The sequence below is a fragment of the Staurois parvus genome, unplaced genomic scaffold, assembly GCF_062004578.1.
Source record: "Staurois parvus isolate SC_StPar_1 unplaced genomic scaffold, SC_StPar_1.0 ptg000264l, whole genome shotgun sequence".
Classification (NCBI taxonomy): domain Eukaryota; kingdom Metazoa; phylum Chordata; class Amphibia; order Anura; family Ranidae; genus Staurois; species Staurois parvus.
The window spans coordinates 11,965,220-11,983,636 of record NW_028318060.1 but is presented as its reverse complement, the minus strand read 5'-3'; the positions used below and the strand labels follow the sequence as shown (position 1 = coordinate 11,983,636).

The 18,417-nt window shown below is 39.5% G+C and overlaps 1 protein-coding gene across 5 annotated transcripts in view; it reads right to left on the bottom strand.

Annotated features, from left to right (window-relative positions):
- The window catches only part of MYO6 (myosin VI), a 374,955-nt gene that overhangs the window by 89,638 nt on the left and 266,900 nt on the right, over positions 1-18,417 (bottom strand). For all 5 annotated transcript variants that reach the window (XM_089681402.1, XM_089681403.1, XM_089681405.1 and 2 more), the window contains exons 18-20: positions 11,437-11,607; positions 8,667-8,705; positions 6,396-6,489 (exon numbers count right to left, since the gene is read on the bottom strand). In XM_089681402.1, coding sequence (XP_089537528.1) covers positions 6,396-6,489; positions 8,667-8,705; positions 11,437-11,607 — 304 coding nt within the window. The remainder of the gene's footprint in view (positions 1-6,395; positions 6,490-8,666; positions 8,706-11,436; positions 11,608-18,417) is intronic.

Sequence of the window (18,417 nt, the reverse complement as noted above, 5' to 3'; positions counted from 1 at the left end):
TTCCTTCAGAGCTCTGTGCTGCGCCCAGCGCTCCGTGCACGCATGTACACTGGTGATGTCACAGGCTGCTGTTAGCTAGAATATCTCCTAAACGGTGCATGTTTAGGAGACATTCCTTTTACCTACAGGTAAGCTTTATTGCAAGCTTACCTGTAAGTAAAAATCAATTTAGAAAGTTTACTACCATATTATTTATGTCCTGTGCAAGTGTTCTAGATCAGTGAAGTAACAGGTAGTATAGGTAGGATCAAGATAAAAATCTCAGCTCTTGTACGTTTAGAAATTCTAATCTCTTTAACTATTATAAAGATTTGCTTCTAAAAGGAAAAGCAAACTATGCTTGTCACACCTTTATACAGCACTAATAAAAAAAATATCACATTTTTCCTTGGAAGTTGATTGCTGGGCTTTAACTTTCTACAACTCCCTTCTGGACACTGAGTGCCCTTCTCCAGTACATCCCATGGAGTGTTGTGGGAAGGGTCAGACCAAGCACAGATTTCTAAAGAAAAAGTCAGAAATTGCATATGACTGAGCAGCAGGGTCTGGAGCAAAGCTGTATATGAATGAGCACCAGGATCCTAGTTACCAATTATGCCAGAAGCACTGTACAGAGGTATGTTTCAGTACCCAAGGGTGTCTGCTTTCCTGTTATGGGGCTTGTTCAGCAGCTTGCATGATGCCAGGTAAATATTAAAACAGATCTTCACCTTCCCCACTCACCTTTCATCACCTCACCCGTATCCTCTCCTCTTTTGAGAATCTGACATACACTGCTCAAAAAATTAAAGGAACACTTTGAAAACACATCAGATCTCAATGGAGAAAAATATGCTGGATATCTATACTGATATGGACTGGGTAATGCGTTAGGAATGTAAGGATGCCACATCGTTTGATAGGAATTTAAATTATCAACCTACAGAGGACTGAATTCAAAGACATCCCAAAAATCAAAGTGTAAAAATAATGCAGCAGGCTAGTCCATTTTGCTGAAATTTAATTGCAGCAACTCAAAATTGTACTCAGTAGTTTGTATGATCCCCGTGTGCTTGTATACACGCCTGACAATGTTGGGGCATTCTCCTAATGAGACGATGGATGGTGCCCTGGGGTATTTCCTCCCAGATCTGGACCATGGCATCATTGAGCTCCTGGACAGTCTGAGGTGGAACCTGGCTGCGTCAGCTGGACCGAAACACAATAATCCAGAGGTGTTCTATTGGAGTTAGGTCAGATGAGCACAGAGGTCATGCAATGGTACCAATTCCTTCATCCTCCAGGAACTTTCTACATACTCTTGCCACAAGGCTGGGCATTGTCGTGCACCAGGTGGAAACTAGGACCCACTGCACCAGCGTAAGGTCTGACAATGGGTCCAAGGATTTCATCCCGATACCTAATGGCAGTCAGGGTGCTATTGTCTAGTCTGTAGAGGTATGTACATCCTGCCATGAATATACCTCCCCAGACCATCACTAACCCACCACAAAAACGGTCATGCTGAACAATGTTACAAGCAGCATAATGTTCTCAACGGCTTCTCCAGACCCTTTCACATCTGTCACATGTGCTCAGGGTGAACCTGCTCTCATCTGTGAGAAGCACAGGGCGCCAGTGGCGGACCTGCCAATTCTGGTTTTTAATGGCAAAAACCAATCGAGCTCTATGGTGCTGGGCAGTAAGCACAGGGCCCATTAGAGGATGTCCGGGCCCCAGGCCGCCCTCATGAAGTCTGTTTGATTGTTTGGCCAGAGACATTCACACCAGTGGCCTGCTGGAGGTCATTTTGTAGGGCTCTGGCAGTGCTCATCCTGTTCCTCCTTGCACAAAGAAGCAGATACTGGTCCTGCTGATGGGTTAAGGACCTTCTACAGCCCCCTGTCCTGCTCTCCTAGAGCAACTTCCTGTCTCCTGGAATCTCCTCCATGCTCTTGAGACTGTGCTAGGAGACACAGCAAACCTTTTGGCAATGGCACATATTGATGTGCCATTCTGGAGGAGTTGGACTGCCTGTACAACTTCTGTAGGATCCGAGTATCGCCTCATGCTACCAGTAGTGATACTGACCCTAGCCAAATGCAATACTAGTGAAAAACAGTCCGAAAAGATGAGAAGGGAAGAAATGTCAGTGGCCTCCACCTATAAAACCATTTCTGTTTTGGGGGTGGTCTCATTGTTGCCCATCTAGTGCACCTGTTAATTTCATTAACACCGAAGCAGCTGAAACTGATAAACAATCCCCTCTGCTACTTAACTGACCAGATCAATATCCCAGGAGTTTAATTGACTTGATGCTATACTCTGATTAAAAAGTGTTCCTTAAATTTTTTTGAGCAGTGTATTTGAATACTTCCCAGCAATTCCTGGATTTTCACCTACATGAGAATGGTGAAAGCAATATTTCACAGCCACCTGGGATACCCATGTCATGCAACCCAAGAGGCGTCTAGGTATTCTACCACAAATGCTTTATGGTGTATCATCAGGGGGGCAGCTCTCTTCTTTATTCTTGCAGCCCATAACTGGCTGCAAAAACCTGCAAGATACAGCCAGCTCCCAATGATGTCAGAGAAGATGACAGCACAGGAATGAGCGTAAAGAAGTGGAGCATCAGTTCCTTACTGCACATAGGCAGGTGTGTGAATATGTTTTTCATGAATAACCCAGCAAAAAAGAGTGGGGGAGTGGAGTTCCTCTGTAACATCTTCTCCATTCCCTACAAAACAAGACTAAAAAAGCTAAATAATGTAATAAAAAGTCTAAGAACTATTTTGTTTTCCTTTGTAACTTGATTAAAGATCCAACTGAAAAGAAACCAGCAATGTTCAGAGATTAAGAATGGTCTCCTTGATCACAGCAGTACAAAAAGCCATAACCTAAATCTCAAAAAAAGTGACTTTAATAATAGCGAATCACAAAGGCTAATGAGTAAATATGCTCAGAACACCAAACGAATACCCTGGTAAGCGTAAGATGGTAAAAATCAACAGAAATTACTTTTCTACAAAGCTTTCATTCAAATGCAGGTGAACGATGTGCAAATAAATGGCCTGGGGCTCAAGTATTATTTCTTTTGATGTCATCCTCTCATCTACAGCTTAACTAAACTGAAGCAAATCCTATAGAGGGAATATGACACTGAGCCATGACATACAATCCATATACATAGGATGCAAGGCCAACAAGCTATCCTTAGGAAAAGTATTATTTCATTACTTAGAAAAAAAACTGTATATTAAACATGGATGAATCACTAAATAGCATGTATCTATATCTGCCTCTAGTACTTTATCATACAATGCAATGCTTTCTCATTTCTATTTAACAAGAAACACAAACTAAGGAGGGTTAAAATGTGATTCTGGGTACAAGGTGCCACACGCACACAAACACTACATTATCTTCTCAAGTTGTTAAAAAAAACCATGTCACTGCAGCTGAACTTGTGATGCAAGTGTAGACATAAATAATTCAATAACATAAATCTGGACTTCTATGCGTCTCCACATTACTTACAAGGCTTCCGAGCCCTGGTCAACATTACTGACTTTACTAAGCCTTTGTAAAGGAAAGTACAGTGTATTTTTTGTGAGTGAAAAAACTGAGGGATGATTGTATGTATATAATAAAGGATTTTTGATTATTATTTTGACATGTTACACAATTGCTCTACAGATCATATAACACCGTAATGCAGCACAAAATAAACTAAAATGCAATACGTTCAGTTTACAACAGTTTAAATCTCATCCAGGCTGAGATACAAACTTTGTCTGCAGGCATTAGTTCATGCCTAAAAATGGTTTTCCACATACAAGTCAACAGGGATGCAAAAGAAGCTAGCTGTAGGTGGATGCAGCTTAGAAGTAGGTGAAAATGCAGGTCATAAGGAGGTAAATGCAGGTCAAATGCACCTGCAATGAATCCTGTATAATTTCTGATCTCAAGACAGAAGCAGGATGCAACTGAAAGCAAGCTTCATTTGCCCATCAACACAAGCCCAAAGTCCATAGATACAGGCACTAAAAATGATCATATTTTCAATGTGACTACATGCCAAGCCCTTACTAGAGAAAAAAAAATTATATATATATATATATATATATATATATATATATAGATAGATAGATATATAGATAGATAGATATAGATAGATAGATATATCTTTTTCTGTTTTTTTTTACAGGCCTTCCCATCTACAGTCTCTACATCTCAAGCCTGCTGAACTTTCCTGCCAGCCAATGAGGGATACCCTGCTAGATTCGTGGAGTCCAGTTACTTATCTTATTACTTTTTAATGTATAGACTTGTATAATTGTAGTACAAGCAGCTGTAGACAGACTGCCTCTAATGTTGTTCTAAACGGATAGTTTCTCAAATAATAATTTAAACTGGAACTCCACTTTTGTTTTTTTGTTTTTTTTATTGTGGGCACATTCAAATGTTGTTTGAATGCATAGTAAGGATTAGAAGTTTTGCTGTCTATTTTCCTATGCATCAGATGCTATCACTGCCACTGTGGTCACTGAAACAGGACATAAGGATAAAACTCCAATAGACACTAGACATGGAAATGAGGGGAAATTGCTCCAAAAGACAAAAACGGCAACAAAAAAAAACCCCAACAAAGGTTTTAAACTAGCAGAAAACCAATCAGACACTGTTTAATTTAAATTCCTTTATTAAAAGATCTTTTAAATAAAAGTTAAGTTTTTTTTTAGTAACCCTCTTATCAAATTCATGTAATTCACCAATATTTGATAAAGGTGAACATGGCTTATAAACTAATTGGAAGCTCTTCCGTAAGCTTATAAAAGAACTGTGTGTTTCCTGGAAAGACTTATTACACAAGATAGAAGCACCCAAGTAGTGTATCACAATTTACCAACAAAAGCCATATCAACATAGCAAAGGGGATATGGCTTGGTTTTGTTTGTGTAGTCATATCATAAGAATGTAAAGGTTTTTTTTATGCAGAATTGCCAAAACCCATAAATACTAATACTCTAAAACCAAATCACCAAATATATGTGGTGTAAAACAGCCCTAAACTGGCAATTTATGTCTGTATGTTTCTCTGTTTTCAGCCACCCAACTATCAAAAACTAGGGATTATAATACATAGGTGAAGCCGGCAAGTGAAGATAAAATCTTTATGTTCAGTAGATTTGGCCTTTAAGTGACCAACCATCTCAACAGAGAAAAGTAAGTAAGTACAGCTACCACTTACCATGCTTGTTTCCCATTAATGGTCTAGTTAGCTTTATGAAATGTTTTATTTTGTCTACCTACTTTTCATTTTACAAATTCCCCCTCCTGAAGAAGCATTAAGTGAAACGCATTGAGAAAAAAAAAACCTCACTCACAGTGTCTTTCTGTGATCATCATACCTTTGCACGTCATAGCTACTTTCATAATCTCAGGGGCACCAGAAGCATTGTTGACCTCTGAATGGATTTTTAGTACACTATAATGCTGCAGATGAGTTTTTAGGGATTGCGTTCAGTGGGATTATATGTTTTGTATGTCGTATACAGTATACATTTTTATTTTGGTTTTAACCATGATGAGACTAACATTGCCTTTTTAACAACAACTATTATATGCTTAATGGCTACGTATGAATAAAGGATTGCATTTTAACAGATGCGTGTGCAATGACATTTCTTTGAGAAATCATCCACCCTAAAAGTCCAAACATTTGTTCTCTTCAATTTTGAAGAAACATTGGTATTGTGCAAACACAAAAGTAAGGCTACGTTCACACTAGCCTTGTGTGCAGGCGGCAGAGAGGCGTTTGGGAAGCGTTTTTACCGCTTCCCAAACGCCTCTGCCAACTCTGCACATTACAGCACATGGTGCTGTTCTAACAGGAGCGTTTGCGTCGCGTCGCGTTGCGTCGCGGCAAAACGGACGCCTCTGGTCGAGTCAGGAGGCTTTGAAGCCTCCTATTCTCGTCTATGGTGCCGCTCCGCAAACGCCCGGCCGGCGTTTGCGGTGCGGTTGCGACGCGGTTGCGGGGCGTTTGCGGAGCGGTAACACCACTCAAATGCATTATAGGCGTTTGTGGGGCGTTATTAACGCTCGGCAAACGCCTAGCAACCTCCGCTAAACCGCGCATGCGGCGTTTGCGGAGCGTTTTCCGAGCGTTAAAAACGCTCCGCAAACACCGGACCAACGCTTGCCAAACGCTATAGGGGCGTTTGGCAAGCGTTGGCAAAACAGCCTAGTGTGAACGAGCCCTAAAACTTGTTCTGGTGCTCGCCTAACCCAACCTGACATTTTGCCTTTCCTTTGTTTGGGCCCAGCTGGGTAATAGATGAAAGCAAAAATACATTGTGATTTGCAATTTTTAATGAAACTCAAGGTAATAAAAATGAAATTAACATTACCTGAACACTGAAGCTGAGACAGAATTTGTGCTCCTTCAAACTGATGACTTGTCATTTTTAAATTGGGCTTGATACAACGGATGAAGCTAGATCCCTGTGGGTAAGCCAGTAAATAATTTGTATAAGACACTGACATATTGCTTATTTTATGGCTGCACTATGTAAAAAATCAAAGTAAAACTAGGTCATCACATTGCAATGCATTGCTTTAAAATGTACACGTAAAAAAAAAAAAAAATCCAAACAAGAATTATAAATGATCCATTATTTTGATTACAATGCAAATGTGTTATACTTCGTTTTATTAACTATACTGATAAAGATCCTATAACCTCAAGTGATGAAAAATAATTAATCTTAAAATGTATCAAAGTGATAGAAAGAAAGTTTGACTGTCCTTCAGTTTACACTGTCTTTATTGGTTACCCCGACTTGACTAAACCTTTCCAGTGTTAGTGATAAGTATACAAATAATCATTGCTAACTTGCATTTTCAGACAGCTATGAAACATTTTACTAATTTAAAAAAGAAAAAAAAAATAAGTTACGTCTCCTCTTAAAAGGTATCCTTAGAAAAGTGATATTTAGCAGAGGTCAGAAAAAAACAAAGTCACAATGTTTTTTGGCGCTTAAGAGGAGTTTATTGAAGTTTGTATAAAGAAAGCACCTAAACATTGCTTCCACTAGACAAAACTTGTTGACACCAATATGCTATCGAAGTTCTAAAAAAGATTCTATTAATCTCAAAAATTACATCAAATACATACTATTTTATAATGATATAATGCAAGTATTATTCCCTAACCAATTGGAAAGTTTTCACACAGAATTTTATAGCTTTAAACTAAGTTATGTTTTGAAACCGGTGGAAATTTTCAAGCTCAGTCTCAAGGGCAGCTCAACCAAAGACGCTTGAACTTATTTTTACTTTATCTTTTTTATCTTTCAAATGCAATTCCTGCCTTAGTGTTACAACTTCTTCTGGAAGCAATGAAACTTAGAATCACAACGTCTATATAAATAAACCTCTCATCTTTTCAGGTGTGGTTATATGTTGTAAAAAAAAAAAAAAATCCTATAAAAAGTGTTTATTGCTACCTGAAATCTATCTGTAAAAAAAAAAAAAAAAAAAAAAAGCACACTACAAACCCCTCTGGAGTCTTAACAGAGAGATCTTCTCACCCTGCCACTACTAGTCCTTAGTCAGCAAGGAACCATGGGATATATAGTCCTTAGAAAGCAAAAGTAAACCAAAGGAGTGAGTAGGGGAGAAGTTGCAAAGCATGCAGAGAATCTCTGTGGAAAGAGATAGCCAGCAAACAGGCAAAACTTACAACATGAAAGGAGATTTTTCAAGTATACTTATATTGGATTGTCAAATATAACTATTGTTTTATTGCTCTAAAAATGCTGATGTTATAAAATGAAAGTGTATACTGTGATTAGATCTTCTTTAGGGTCCATTAACAGCAGACGCACTGGGGTTGTGCTATGAGCTACTTCTAGCACAGCCCCAACACATGGACAAAGCAAAATTCCTTGTTTCTAATGTCAATTCATGTCATCATGTTAGCATTTCTGTGATGTATGCTAAAAAAAGAAGTACAGTGTACTAGTTTGCAACAAGAAACACCACATCACAACGCTGCTATGATGCATAGCACTGTATTGAAGCATAACTCATGACATTTCAATAAAGTTCTATGGAAAAAAAAAAGTAAAACAATGCCAGGCACTAGGATCAACGCATTGGCACTGTCACACAGCGCACACCAGCGGCCGTGTGTTCAGCATTGTATGATAGTGTGAACAGGCTAATAATAATCCTTACAAAATATGTAGTATACCTGGGGATTTGTTATGGATCATTATATATCTAGACAGTTAGTTCACAGAATGTGTATTGTGTTATAAAGTCTCTGTCCATTTAGGATGAATAGCAAATATCCTCAAAAATCACAGCAAAGACTCTAATGTTGTTGCATTTGGTTTCTAACAGCTTAGAAACACTGACTTAGTAAAAACTAACATTTCTGTGCTTCTGTTGCAAATTGTGCATATGAATCTCTCCACAATGCCTACAGCTGCAAAAAGGTAAATCCAGGCTTGTTTTAAAGTACTTTTCTGCTTGTGTAGATTATGTAAATACTGTAGTGTGCATAGTCTGACAACAGGTTCACTTTAAGTTTTGACAAGGGTGTTCATGAGCCACAGTATTTGCACAACAAAAACCAACATGAACAAAACAAGAAAATGCAGCTATTTTCTTACCGTGCTGCGGAGTTTTTCAAGCAGAAGATTTAACTGGGTCTGTGAAACAAAAATAATCAAATCTAAAATTACAGGACAATACAAGAAACTGCACTGTCCACTGTAGACAAGCATGCAGCATGGTGACAAGTTTGCATGCATTAACTGTCAGCAGTGCATGTTCTCATGGTGTTCACATGGATGTGCAGTCAAATCAAACAGATTACAGAAGCTTTTAATAAACAAATATTTATGTGCAATACAGATTTCATTACTCACTATTCAAGTGATGAATAGCTGACCTTATAAAAATTTTCTGTAACGAAAGCATAAAATCACTAGATAGAAGAAAACACTTGACAGAGGAAAGGAAAAATAACAATGAAATCTCTTGTTTAGAAATGGTATTTTATCCTTCAAATTCCAAAACAATTGGAGAAATGCACAGTGGGAAAACAAAAAAAAAAAGTCCTACATCACATCCAAAACTTACTGCAGTAAGCCACAGGGAGCTTTTCATGCCAAAATTATATATTATATATAATATATATACCTATATATTTAAAAAAAACTTTACATGGTTGTATTTTGACTTATTTGTATTGAACTATAACAAACTCTGCGTAAATAAAAATAGCAATATCAGTTACAGGCATTTTTAGTTCACGGACAGCATCTGAAAATGGTAAATAAACAAAAATGTGTTGGGTCTGTAAAGAATTGAAAATCAATCACCATGATCTTCTCATGAACCACATCCTGCTTTAAACAAGTTGTAGTAAAGTTCATTTACAGGAATACTTCACTTTTTGGGGAAATGTTTATTTAAAAAAATGTATTTTTGGGCAAAGAAATACACTAAAATCATTTATTAGTGATCATAAACACAACATAACCTGCAAAAGTCCTAGTGAATACCTACTAAATCTAAAAGCCAAAACTGTATTGACTTATTGTGCTTTTTGTGTGTGTGGGAATGAGGGTTTGGGGCTCATTCACATGGGCGCTGTGGGCCGTACAGTGTGAACCAGTAGGTTGCTTACGTGGCTACAGCCACCTGGAGCTGCATGCAGGTGTGTGTGTGCATATATATATATATATATATATATATATACACACACATACAAATACACACATTTTCTATTAGCAGCAGCGAGCCAATTGTCTAGTTTCTAACTATACAGCAAACCAAATACAAAGGGGTAAATAAAAGTATGGTGCATGAGCTCCAATCATACCTCTTATCAGCAGCCCCTGCACTCCCCTCTACCTACACCAGGGATGCTAAGCTCTTTGAAGAGAGAAGGTCACTTATGTGATTTGATGACTGGTCGCAGGCCACAATGAAATGAAATGGTTCAAAATTTTCCTCCTAGAACAGCTAAATTCCAGTGACAGGGAGAGGAGAAGCAAGCTTTCAGTGGTTGCAGAAGGAAAATTGAGAGGATCAGCTCCTATACCGCCCCTCCTGTCCAAGTGTAAAACAGAAAGTGACAGGGAGTCCGCACGGGTTAGGGTCACCATTGCGACCTTTGATGCTACACCAGTGGCTGGGGGTGTGTGGTAAAAACATGTCTCAACTAGGGGGTTTTACTCCCCCAACTGCAAATGTAAATGAGGCCTTATTGTCCTGAGTACCCTATAGGACTGCTTTCACAATGATGCACTCACAATGATACCTTCCACCATAAGTGCAGCGCACCTGCGGGTTCGCTGCGCTTTGCCATAGATTTCTATTATATCTTTCAGGTGTGGTGCACTTTTTGAAAGTGCACCAAAACTCCTGCACTAATTTGTAGGTGGAGGGCCACATCCGAGGGCTCTGAGGGCTACAGGGTGGGCATCCCTGCCCTACAGTATATGTCCATATACAAAATGTACAAAATATACACTGATCAGACATAACACTATGACCACTGACAGGTAAAGTGAACAACATTGATTATCTCGTTACAATGGCATCTGAAAGTAAGTGGAATATACTATGCAGCAAGTGAACATGTTTTCCCTGAAATTAATGTTTTGAAAGCAGAAAAACTGGGCATTTGAGTGACTCTGACAAGGCCAAATTGCAATGGGTAAAGGCCTGGGTCAGAGCATCTCCAAAACTGTAGCTCTTGTAGGCTATTTCCAGTCTGTAGTGGTCGGGACATACCAAAAGTGGTCCAAGGAAGCAAAACCAGCAAACTGTTGACAGGGTCAAGGGCGGCCAAGGCCCATTGATGCACGTGGGAAGTGAAGGCTAGCCCATGTAGTCTGATCCCATAAAGAGCTACTGTAGCTTAAAATGCTGAAAAAGTTAATGCTGGTTCCGATAAAAAGGTGTCACACACAGTGCGCCGCAGTTTGTTGTGTATGGGGCTGCATAGCTGCAGACCAGTCAGGGTGCCCATGCTGACCAGTGTCAACAACCAAAAGGACCTACAATGGGCACCTGACCATCAGAAATGGACTACAGGAGCAATGGAAGAAGAGTGGCCTGGCCTAATGAATTTTCTTCTACACTTTAGTGTAAATGGGCCTTTATAGGGTTCCCTGGCCCAGTTCTCACATGTCACAAGATCACATGTTGATCTCAGACTCAACAGGTATTTTTCTGTATTTGTAGGGCTTTTAAAGAGATAAAACATAGGGAAATGTAAATATATTGCAAACATGCACTGAAAATGTATGTGTGTGTGTGTGTCCCGACAAACAAGGGAACAGTGTCAAGGCCCATACATCAGTACTGGCAGATTCCTAAAAACAGCTAAAAAAAAAGAAAGAAGATGCCAAGAGAGATTTTCATTACCTTAAACTTGTTCCCCACACTGATGAAGCTGAGTTTCCCAGTCTTCTGCTTGGAGTCCTTGTTGTTATTGGCTGATTCAAACAAATCCCGTACAAATTTATCTTTGGACTCACAGATGAGGGACTCGAGTGACATATGCAGAGCATCATTATTCTTTTCCACAAATTGTGTCTAATGGGAAATATATATTTTTAACACGGATTAAATAAATATTCGATAAACAGCACACTTATTGCAATATTTTGTGTAAATGTAACCAGTTTAATTTAAACATCTCAAGACACATATGAACAGTTAGTTATACGTGGCTCACAAGAAAATACATAGACTTCAAATGTTTTACCTGGAAAAATAATACACTTGCCAGTTCCTTTTTCCACGGTCATATAATTTATTTCATAAAAAAAAACAAAACTCTAAAATTACAATTTCCTGTTTAAGTGTGAGCAAGTTATTGAGATATTTGGTTGTTCGCATGGAAGAAAACAAAATAGGGGTCGTATTATCAAGAATGAGACGCATATCCAAAAGTAAGGTTCTTCTGCTTTAGCAAAGCATTCAATATACTTTTGTCTTTTTGGGTCCCCACTTCTGCAATTCTAGAAAGCCAGCTGCAATGTTTTAAAGTATAACAAAAAGCAAACCTTTATTTTTAGTTTTGGATAGAGTGGAGAGGTAATAGAACACCTATTAGGTTTTTATTGCTGTCCGTGCCCCCATTACGGAGATGCACCCTTTCTATTTGTCCTGTTATCATTATCATTGAATGTGAAAGTAAAAGAAAATCTCAAATGTTGGGTTGTCCCCAGAGGGGAAATCTTCCAATGGGGACACTAGTTCTGGTGACCTGGGGAGCCTCAAAGGTTTCTCTTTAATTTGCAGGGATTGTCTCTCACTTCCTGTTTTGGCTATGGGACAGGAAGAGAAGGGAAATCTCCCCAATGGCACATAGATGGCAAAAAAACTGACGGGTTATAACACTCCATTAATCTATCCAAAATGAAAAAAAAAAAAAAAAGTTTGCCTATAGTTATACTTTTATAATGGGACTTGTAATAGTTGTTAAATTAAAGCTGAACTCCAGGAAGATATAAAAGACGCATATTGATCCAGCACTGTATTTAGGAAAACATCAATACATATTTTTTCAAAGCTGTGTAAAGTCCTAAATTTGAGCTGGTATCAGCTTCTTGTAGTCTATTTACAGTACAGCTAAGACTGGGAGAGGGATATTCAGCATCAGGGAAAGATCAGGTGTGATGTATTGCTCATGTACTAATGCGGGACATATTGATAGGAGGACAGAGTGAGGGAGAAATGATCTCAACAATGTGTTGCTTCTCTTTTCACTGTTCAATCTCATGTTGGGGTAGAGACATGACTTGTAAGTGCAGCAGAGAGAAAACAGGTCTTCTACTTTGCCAAACAGGGCTTTGTTTTGTGGCAGAGCCAAGTAAATCTCATGTCTAATTAGAGAGAAATACATATCCTTAGGGGTAGGTATTACATTCCTATAAATGTACGAGGTGGTATCAAAAGGTTTCAAAACTAGTTTTGTAACACGCCAACAGATGGCAGCACAAGGCTGCACGAACAGTCACAGGGAGCACCAACTTCAGTCAGTGTGTCAAAAGACATCGTCTTGTGCACATCAGGAGCTGTGAAACTGGTGCTATTTCAACCACATGCATTATCACATCTGCTATTTCATCATGGACAGCAAGTTAGAACAAAGAGCAAACTAGAACAAAGAGCAAACATTCAATTCTGCGTGAAAATGAGCAAAACTGCCAGAGACATTTGACATGATTTGGAAAGTTTATAGCGATGCTGCAATGAGTCGTTTGAGGTGTTTTGAGTAGCAAGGTGCCCAGTCCCTAGGCTTCTGACCCAGGATCAGAAGGAACACCAAAGTTTGCCAAGAACTCAGGCAGTGTGTCATGGATAACCCGTCCTTCATGTCAAGGATCATTACCGATGATGAAACTTGGGTGTATGGGTTTCATGCAGAATTTTACGTTTGCTCTTTGTTCAAATTTGCTTTTCATGATGAAATAGCAGATGTGGTAACGCAAATTGGTCAGAATAGCACCAGTTACACAGCTCTAGATGTACACAGAATGATGTCTTTTGGCCCACTGACTTATGAAGGTCGGTGCTCGCTGTGACTGTTCGTGCAGCCTTGTGTTGCCATCTGTTGGTGTGTTACAAAACTAGTTTCAAAACTTTTTGATACCACCTTGTATTTCATCATTGTAGATAATGGTTACCCTGGGGTTCGGCTTTAAATCAAATGCTCACCCATTAAATGGTCAGGGACAAGCTTTTTTTCCATAATAGGAAAATAAGCAGAGAAACTTGTCCTCAGATTCAGCAAATACAGGTCAACACCCGAGCAGGTACAAAGTTGAGTAGGATTGTACAGAGTTGAAGTTCAATATATAAAGCAAAAGAACATCTGTGGTGTCATTACCCCCACGGGGTGTAAGAAGCCATGATTATTTACCAAATGAGAAATGGAAACTAAAAGTAGAAACATAAAACAAAAAAATAAACAGAATAGATATTTAACAAAGGTGCAGGAAAGTACTTCATACATCAAATGTAGAGGAGTTAGATATTCACTATACTAGGCCCATAATTGATAGGTGATCCCGACAACTTTCTGGGAAGCTACTGTGGAAGTTGCTAGGCCATACCCCTCTATATTAAATGTTCAATCGCCTGTGGCTTCCTAGGAACAAACCAAAAAAAAAAAAGGGGGGGTGGGGTAAGAAAGAAAGGGGCAAAGATACTCTCTCATGTCCATAGGATCGGCCCATTGGAAAGAAAGGAAACACCCCCCCCCCCCCCCCCCGCAGGTAGATTGAACCAGGAGTTGACATTGTACTAGACCTCAAATATGACGGGATTCCTCGATAGCCATCAGCTGGGTATAGTCGTCCAAAGTTTTGAAATGTGACCAACTAGCCCAGGTAGTCATATAAGCTTTGATTCTATCTTGCACCACAAACATTAGCTCCTCCAATCTGTTCAATCACACAAGCCAATCCCTGACAGTCGAGTTACTGTCTCTCCAGCGTACAGGAATATAAAAATCTGCAGCATCAATCGTGTAGTTGCAGCATATGATGCAATTGGTACTGAGCTGGGGAGAAGTCTACAGTGTTCCATGTGACTCTCGAGGTAATACCGTGCACTAAAGTCCAAAACTGGGCCATAAGGGGGACAGCCCCACCATTTACGGAGTAATGTACCTTCAGCTGTCAGGCAACACCAACAGCAGTCAAACAATGTTGGAAAGATTTTGTGGATCAAGGAGGGAATTCTGTACCAACTTGATCGGATCTTAAATTAGTTTTCTTGGGTATGAACTTTAAGGGAACCCTTATGAGTAAGCAAATTAATTTGCATCCATTCGTGCTCCTCTAAATGGAGAACCAGGTCTCTTCCCCACTTGAAGTAGGCCTTTCAGGAGTTAGGGGTGTGATTTGAGAAAAAGAAGTAGACATCTGAGACCAGGTGTCTCTGAGGAGCCAGGGACATGTTTTACACTGGCCATGCTACATGTGAACACCAGAAAGTGTAATGTATTCATCAAACATATATTATATTTGTCTCAAACTGTATCTGTTGTGTTTTGCACCGCCTAGCTGTAAAAACAAGCTCTTTAATGATTTTGATTCAAACTACTGTAGAACAATGGCACTATAACATAAAAGATAAAATGGTTGATGAAAACCTTTGGCTGGACATTCTGAAATGTATAATGGACTGATGAACTGAAGTATTCTTGATTTCTCAATTGTCACAAATGACACAGAAACAAAAGGTTGAGAAAACCACTGATGACAGCACAGTGAGTAAAGTACTAAGCGGTGTTTTATTATTGGAATCATAAACGTAAGGGAGGACATAGTCTAGAACGTGCACCTTAAATGACTTTCTGCTGAATGTTCTGTACATAAAACACCTTTAGTGTCACCAATTTATACTACTGGATCTACAAGACGTTTGTAATGTTGTAGAACATATCTGAGCACAAAAAAAAATGATGATGTAAAAAATACATTAACACATTACAATTCAACAGATTTTAACGAATGGAGTTAGAATAATGAAACCTAATTGGTGGTTGACTACTATGGGGTACAACACATTGCACATACATCTCTGACTTTATATATTGGATTACAGTACAGTCCTATCAGTTTTTATCAATAACTAAAGCCCTAGAGCTACTAATGACAGATTAATAGGGTTGATCAATAGCGTGAATGTTATTTCTGATCGAGTGGACCAATGAAATATTTAAGTGTGGATAAGGTCATTTAGGGTTACCCTAGGTGGACAAAGCAAGCTCTTCTATGGTCACATATCAGGTAGGTTGCATTATTATAAATATAAACAATAGGGATAGACCCCCTTCAACAGCAGGTACCTTAAATGCCCCAAGTACCCTGTTTCCCCAAAAATAAGACCTACCCTGAAAATAAGACCTAGTACTATTTTTGGGAATTGCTAAAGTATAAGACCTACCCCAAAAATAAGACCTAGTTGTGATCAGGGCTTTTTTTCGGCCGGAATGTGGCGGAATGCTGTTCCCTGTGCACACCAATATCTATGGTCTCTTATAAACACAGAAGAGCGGCTTTTGTGTTTGCAAGTGCCAGTCCCTCTTGTAAGTGACAGCACCATCTACTCCCACAGAGCCTTCCTACCTATGTACTCACTGAGTGACAGGGAAGGAACAGATATCTGTAGGCGCAGTGTTTAGGGGCGGGGCATCTTGTCCTATAGCCTAATGCATGGAAGCTGATGCTCCAGGGGTGATCGCTGGCCAGTGGGGAAGAGGCGAAGCGATGAGTGAGCGTGGGAAGATAGGACCCAAAACATGGGATACTACAGAGAGGGGCCAGCTGCTAACAGCTGTGTTTTGCAAAGCTAGCTAAGCATATGAGGGCAGTGGAGGAGGAGGGGGGATGTGCAAAGGTGAGCTGCAGTCAGGTGTTGCAGAGGTAAATTGACAGGCGAGTTGCAGACAGAGTGTATAGGTGAGCTGTGGGTGGGGAGGTTTAGAGGTGAGCTGAGTTGCAACCCACCTCTGTACCCGCCCGGCCACAGCTCAGCTCTGCAACCCCTGGCCACAGCTTGCCTCTGGACCCCCCAGCTCACCTCTGCATCCTCTGTCCGCAACTCACCCATGCACCCTGTCTGTGGCTCATCTCTGCACCCAGTTTCAAACTCACCTGTCAATTCACCTCTGCAACCCCTGACTACAACTCACAAATGTCATCAGCCGGCCCTCTCTATAGTAACCCTCATCCACAACTGCCTGAAGCTCACCTCTGCCACCCCTGTCCACACCTGTACATTAAAAAAATTAGACCAACCCGAAAACAAGATTTAGTGTGTTTTTTTGAGCAAAAAACAAAATATAAGACAGTGTCTTATTTTCAGGGAAACACGGTAGTATGACTATGTCCTCAGGCCTTTTTTAACCACTGACAACATTGTTATGTTTTTACAGTGTTGGATGGAGGTTTAATAAAATTTATTTGGTGTTCTCGTTCCCTGAATTGTTATGCCCTAATAAAGAATTTTTCATTTTAGTCATACTACTTGGGTCATTTAAGGTACCTGCTTTTGAAAGGGTCTATCCCTATTGTTTGTATTTATTAATATTGTCTGGTACATAGACCCACACCCTAATTTGGTGACTAGTAGACTATTTATTCAAATTGCCACCCATGTTGGTTTTGCTGTGCCGGTAACACATTTTTCATTAATGTAAGTTGCATGATTAACAGCAGTGGATCCAAGTAGTACAGCAGTTGGGTGGATATATCAATGAACATGTTTATTGTGAAGAATTGTGGACGGTGTCTAACTATAGGTGGCAGGGTTTCTTCCAGGTGATCTAAAAATCCTCTGTACAAATGGCAACTGCCCCAACCTATAATTGGCCTTTGCAGCAAGAAGCACATAAAAGGGTGATGCATGTCAAACCACAACAACGAAAAATTCCCAGCTCAACTTACCGTGTAAGCTGCAGATGCAACGTCACAGCGCACCAGTACTATCTGCAGTTCTAACTCTTTCCATTTTGAGAGTCTCCACAGTTGGAACACATATATAACACTGGATATATTGAGGGCAGGTATTCCTGGAAGGAGCCCATCCCTCCTTAAAGGCACATGGGTGCACTGGACATCCAGCAAAAATCTTCCACTATTATAAAACTTAGCGGTTACACCAGGCTTGCAGGATATTTTGTACTCCATGTACTCTGTTTTTTTGAGGAAAAATCTAAAAAACTGTCTTTCCAAAAAAAATAAAAAGCAGTTCAGTGGATTGTTAAGTTCCAAAAACTGAATTGACCTTTTTATGGGGGGGGGGGGGGGGGTCTGACTCTTGTAAAGATTTTAAAGACAAGATTTTTTGTGATGGGAAACAGCAAAATAAACTGGTACTACATAAAGAGATATATACATAAAAAAGCATAAACATGAAATTTGGTATTGCAAAACAGGCAAAAATCTGTAGTCTGTGACTTTTTATATATTTTTTTTTCTTGATGTAAAACACCAAAACTATACTTGAGATCCAGAAATATAGTGCTTGTGTCTAAAATGTGCAGTTAACTTAATGGTACCGAATATTGGTAAAACATGAAAGCATCATTAAGGTAGGAGGAAGTACAGATGAACAAATTGAGATACAATTATATTCTGTGTTGTCATTTTCTCTGCAGAGTGTAAGTCCTTCAACCATGACAATATGTCTTCTGACAGCTGTACGTGCTCCTCTGCAGGACACAATGTTTCTGTCTGGATTCACTCCGGTCTGAGACGTGACATGCATGCTGTCTAACCTCCAACAACATGTACCACTGTACAACAGGGCTAAAAACCTAGAAATCATACTTTAGTTTTTTTTTACACTGAGCCTCATAAACTGCTTATAAAACCACTGTTTTCT